The 6,000-nt window shown below is 52.4% G+C and overlaps 1 protein-coding gene across 1 annotated transcript; it reads left to right on the top strand.

The window, feature by feature from the left end:
- Positions 1 to 1,088: 1,088 nt before the first annotated feature.
- Calhm3 (calcium homeostasis modulator 3) lies at positions 1,089 to 5,622 on the top strand. The gene is made up of 3 exons (XM_059246131.1): positions 1,089 to 1,375; positions 2,492 to 2,747; positions 5,131 to 5,622. Exons 1-3 carry the CDS (start codon positions 1,089 to 1,091, stop codon positions 5,620 to 5,622), a joined length of 1,035 nt encoding a protein of 344 aa, XP_059102114.1.
- Positions 5,623 to 6,000: the final 378 nt, after the last annotated feature.

The following is a 6,000-nucleotide window of genomic DNA, read 5'->3' on the forward strand; positions in this document are numbered from 1 at the left end:
GAAGCTGGGCCATGGTGCTGCATGCCTTTAATCCCAGCACTCGGGAGGCAGAGGCAGGCAGATCTCTGTGAGTTCAAGGCCAGCCTGGTCTACAGAGCGAGTTCCAGGGCAGGCTCCAAAACTACACAGAGAAACCCTGTCTCGAAAAAACAAAACCAAAAAAAAAAAAAAAAAAAAAAAAAAAGAGAGAGAGAGAGAGAGAGAAAGAAAGAAAATTAGCTAAACATAAACCTCTGTGAACCAGGAAGCAACATTCCTCCATGGTTTCTGCTGTACTTCTTTGGTTATGAAGCGAGTTCCTTGGTCAGAAGTCACGCTGTGTAGAATAGCAAGCAGGCCTGCCTTCAGGTTCTCTTGTGAGTTCCTACCCTGACTTTTCCTAAAGGACGGACTGTAACCTGTAAGCTGAAATAAACCCTGTCCTTCCCCAAGCTGCTATTCGTTGGAGTGTTTTATCACAACAAACCATCCTGGCTCTGCTTATGCAGTACCCTCTACTGGAAGGCCTTTCCTCCAGCCCTTCTCAAAGCGAACCCTGAGATGGGACTCCATGTTCTTCCTCTTCTAGGAGGCCTCTGGGGAGGAGTTGTCACCCCTCCGGCTTCCACCCAGCCCACAGCACACGGGAAATGTCCCTGGGCTGGGCTCTCGGGTTGTGGCCTCATCAGAAAGTACAGTTTTGCTCCCTCTATGCTTTCTCTCACCACACCCAGAATTTGCCTGTCCCCAGGGAGCCCCACGCACTGAGTATACAAACCCCGAAGACAGGCACGGGGGCTGTGGAGGGAGTCCGGGGAAGGCAGGGTCCATTTGCCTAATGCTTTGGTCTGGCTGGTCACAGAGTGGCACACCCCACAGGGGAGGAGTGGCAGTCACCTGGCGAGAGGTGTCTTTAGAGAAAGCCAGCCTCTCTCTACCTTTAGTCCCATTGCACCGTGGAGAGCAGGCTTGGAGGTGGCGGGCAGCCTTCTCTTTTGTCCACTGTGGGCCTAAGAAGAAGCGAGCCACCCTCCTGGGGCCCCCAGGTCCATCACTGAGTGACCAAGCCTCAGTGTCCCACCCACGGCTGTATCCACGCAGCCGCAGTCATGGATAGGTTCCGGATGCTCTCCCAGCACCTTCAGTCCAGCTCGGAGTCCGTGATGAACGGCATTTGCCTTCTGCTGGCTGCCATCACAGTCAAGATGTACTCCTCCTTCGACTTCAACTGCCCCTGCCTAGCACGCTACAATGCCCTCTATGGCCTGGGCCTGCTGCTCACACCCCCTCTGGCCCTCTTCCTCTGTGGTCTCTTGGTCAATAGACAATCTGTGGTGATGGTGGAGGAATGGCGCCGGCCAGCAGGCCGCCGGAAGAAGGACCTGGGCATCATCAGGTAGGGTCCCGCACACGTCCCTGCTACCCAGGGCAGTTGATGTTATCAGGTACACTCCCCTTTGCCCCAGCTAGTGATTGACAGCTAAGGATGTTGTCCTCATTTTCCGGTTCCCATCTGGAAGTGTGTGTGTGTGTGTGTGTGTGTGTGTGTGTGTGTGTGTGTGTGTGTGTATGTGTGTGTGTGTGTGTAGGTCAGAGGATAGTATTCAGGAGTCAGTTCTCTCCTTCTACCATATGGGTTCTGGGGATTGAACGCAGGTCATCAACCTTAGCAAGTGGCCCTACCTGCTGACCTACCCATCTTGCAGGCCCTGGAAATATGTATTTTTGTACCTATCATCTTACACCTTTCCCTGGCCACTACTGTAACCATAAGAATGATTCAGGGTTTCCAAGAATTACCTGGGTCACATCTGTCCGGTTGGGTGCATAGTAGGTGTTTTGTTTATTTGGTGCATGCAACAAGAGGCAATGGTTTATTTAAAGGCTGTATTTCCTTTGTTGGAAGCTTCCTGAGACAAGCGCCTAGCCTGTTGTAGCCATATGTCCTCAGGGTCTGGCACATGGATACACATCAGCTGGTAAGGCTTAGTTAGCAGTTCCTGATGCCCAGCGCCTGGGGCCGAGATCCACTCTGCTGAGAGCTTTGCAAGTAAGGCATCTCTAGGTTCACTTTCGTCAGCCCTGGGTCTGCTCCTTCAGCAGACCTGCTGCCCAGAGGGTGAATCTTTGACACATAGACACTGAGAACCTTGGCCAAGGGCTGAAGATGTAGATCGGTTGGCATCAAGGCCTAGAATGCACCAAGGCCTGGGGGTGGATCCCAGCACTGCATCCACCAGATGGGACGGCACACTCCTGTGATCCCAGAACTCAGGAGGAGGAGGAGGCAGAGGATCAAGAGCTAAAGGTCACCTCATCCACTACACAGAGAGTTCAAGGCCAAACTGGGATCTGTAAGGCCATGTAGAGAGGTGTGGGGGAGGGGAGAGAGACTATGAGAGAGAGACCCTAACCCAGCTGTCCCAGCTGGGAAGTGGCCACACTGCACGCCAGTTCGCACTGCCTCTGGCTGCACGCGGCTGTCCTTTGAAGCTCCTCTCCTTGCTGTCAGGTACATGTGCTCCTCCGTGCTGCAGCGAGCTCTGGCGGCACCCCTGCTCTGGATCCTGCTGGCTCTCCTCGACGGGAAGTGTTTCGTGTGCGCCTTCAGCAACTCCGTTGACCCTGAGAAGTTTCTGGATTTTGCCAACATGACCCCCAGCCAGGTACAGCTCTTCCTAGCCAAGGTGCCCTGCAAGGAGGACGTGATGGTTAAAGATAGCCCCGCACGCAAGGCTGTCTCTCGATACCTGCGGTGCCTGTCACAGGTAAGCAGGGTCCTGCCCAGGCCTTGATCCCTCAGAGATACTGTCCTGGCTGTTCTATGTCAATTTGACACAAGCTAGAGTCATTTGAGAGGAAGGAAGGAATCTCAATTAAGAAAACACTGTCATAAGATGTACTGTAGGCAAGCCTGTAGGACATTTTCTTAATTAATGATTGATGGGGGAGGGCCCAGTCCACTGTGGGTGGTGCCACCCCTGGCCTGGTGGTCCTAGGTTCTATAAGAAAGCAGGCTGAGCTAGCTATGAGGAACAAGCCAGTAAACAGAACCCCTCCATGGCCTCTGCATCAGCTCCTGCCTCCAGGATCCTGCCCTGTTTGAGTTCCTGTCCTGACTTCCTCAATGATGGAAGTATAAGCCAAATCATTTCCTCCCCAAATTGCTTTGGCCACAGTGTTTCATTACAGCAATAGTTACCCTAAGACAGATACCCTAAGTTGCTTTGGAGTTAGCGCTGAGCCGGATCTACATGACTTTCTGAGGATGCTCCTCATTGCTGGAGCCATAACAAAGGACAAGAGATGTAGGGGGACTGGGACCACTACCCTTGAAAGATGAGCACTGGGCCATCTGTCTTAGGCTTTCTATTACTGTGAAGAAACACCACGACCACGGCAACTCTTATAAATGAAAACATTTAATTGAGGCGGCTCGTTCACAGTTCAGGGGTTCAGTCCATTATCATCACGGTGGGACATGGCAGCATGCAGGCAGACATGGTGCTGGAGAAGCAGCTGAGAGTCCTACATCTTGCAGGCAATAGGAAGTGGTTGTCTGAGACACTGGGTGATGATATCTTGAGCATATATGAGACCTCAAAGCCCTCCTCTACAGTGACACACTTCCTCCAACAAGACCACACCTACCTCAACAAGACCACATCAACTAATAGTACCACTCCCTATGAGCTAAAGGTGGCCAATTACATTCAAACTGCCACACCAACTTAACCTGGACACGCACCAGATACCTACCCTCCTGAAAATCACAGGAGCTAGATGGCAGTACTAGTGATGGACTGTGACACCTGCCTCCCACCCCAGAACCTGACTAGTTGAAAACAATATAACTGCCATTTATTGAATGCTTCCACTTCAGGCTCTGTGTTAAGTACTTTCTGTGCATCAGTTTGTCTAATTCTCAGAACACTCCTTTGCATGGAGGCAGTTGTTAGCATCCCATGTTTCAGATGAAGCAATGGAGGTTCTGAAAGTGTTCAGTTCACGAGGCCGAAGTCACATAACTTGTAACAGGTAGGGCCAGCTTCTGGCTACACATGGCATTGGTCCTTCTCTCTCCTTACAAGGGAGAGCCTCACCAGCTGTTGGGATTCTTACTGGGTAGCCTCTCCACTAAACGGGAGCATCCACAGCCCCACCTCCACACGGGCTGCCAATTCCACCACCCAAGCCTGTGTTAGCCTGTGTCCGTCACAGAGCGTTTATGAGCGCATTACACATGAAGTATCTCCACGACTCCAGAGAGCCCTATACCCTGGAGTGAAGGGAGCATTTAGGCTCAGAGGAAACGCAGGCTTGAGGTATGGTGAGAGGACCAGCACTCAGTATGTGCAGCACTCTAGGCTCTCCCAAGTTCAGTAGAGAATACATGGAGTTCACGGTCAGACCCAGGTTTGCATCGTAAGTTTTAAGTTATCACTTGTGCCTGGCTTTTCAAGGATTTCGTTTTTCTGATTCTCATACATAAAATACTCGACTTGTTTGGTGAGGGAGCCTGTGTGTGTGACCAAATAAGGAAACTCCAAAGGGTGAGTCACTCCATCTACATGTGACAAGGATTTTCATGTTTGTGGGCCTGGGAAAGACTGCAGCTTTGAAAGAGGAGAGAAGCCGGGCAGGTGTGGACTCCAGCATTAGAGAATGACTTCTGGTTTCCCTCACCAGTGGCCTAGAACGCTGTCCCCTTGTCCCTAGCCCCTGCTTAATGCCTCACAAAATACAGCATGGTTGTGAGGATGGATGGGAAATATAAAAGAGAATGGGTAAAAAGATAAAGTGATTGATGTGCAGGTGAATATGGGCCATATTCAGAAAGAAGAAGAAGAAGAAGACTATGAGGCATGAATGGATGGGAGAATGGGGGACGGCCAAGAGGAAGGATAAATGAAAGAATGGCTAGATGGAAGAAGGATGGATATACAGTCAAAGGAGAGGAAGGGTGATTGGATGAATGGGTGGAGAGATGGTTAGACGGATGAATCCGGAGGGTCGGTGGCGGGATGGTGACTGAATGGGAAAATGTATAGATGTGATAAAGGCTACAGAGAACGGGAGGGGCCTTGGAGCGCACACAGTGTGTAACACTAGACCCCCACCGCCTCTCACCGAAGCCTTCTCGCTCTCCAGGCCATCGGCTGGAGTATTACCTTGCTGCTGATAGTGGCAGCCTTCCTAGCCCGCTGCCTGAGGCCCTGCTTCGACCAGACCGTTTTCCTACAGCGCAGATACTGGAGCAACTATGTGGACCTGGAACAGAAGCTCTTCGATGAGACATGCTGTGAGCATGCGCGGGACTTCGCGCACCGCTGTGTGCTGCACTTCTTCGCCAGCATGCAGAGAGAGCTGCAGGCTCTGGGGCTACGCAGGGACCCTAGAGGTGGAATCCCAGAGTCACAGGAACCCCCAGATCCCCCTGAGGACCTGGATAGTGGAAGCGGGAAGGCATACCTGCGTGCGATCTCCAGCCGGGAGCAGGTAGATCACCTGCTAAGTACCTGGTACTCCAGCAAGCCGGCCCTTGACCTCACAGCGTCCTCCAGGCTCTGGGGGCCTGGCCTCAACCACCGTGCCCCTATAGCTGCTCCAGGTACCAAGCTGTGCCGCCAGGTCGATGTGTAGGGATCTTGGTAGGCTCCAACAGCGGCGGTTTTCCCACGTCAAATGCCCATGTTGACACGGGTCTGGAAGCCAGCCTCCCCTGTTGACCTCCTTCCCAAACAGCCCAGTATCTGCCTAGTTTCTGGGCATGTCCTCCTCTATGGATACCATTCCCTCTGGGCCCAACCAAGTTCAGACTCTGATTCAGCGCACCCAGGACTGAGTCCCTGGATCTATCCTTCCTCCTTCCCTCCCTCCCTCCCTTCCTCTCTTTTCTTCCCTTTCTCCCTTCTCCTTCTCTTCTTTCCTTGCCCCCGCCCCCCCTTTTGAGGAAGAGTCACACTTCAGCTGTCTAGCCGAGGAAGGCCTTGAACTCCAGGCCTGGGCTGCATGGCTAGC

Source organism: Peromyscus eremicus, chromosome 1 (genome assembly GCF_949786415.1).
Source record: "Peromyscus eremicus chromosome 1, PerEre_H2_v1, whole genome shotgun sequence".
Taxonomy (NCBI): Eukaryota; Metazoa; Chordata; class Mammalia; order Rodentia; family Cricetidae; genus Peromyscus; species Peromyscus eremicus.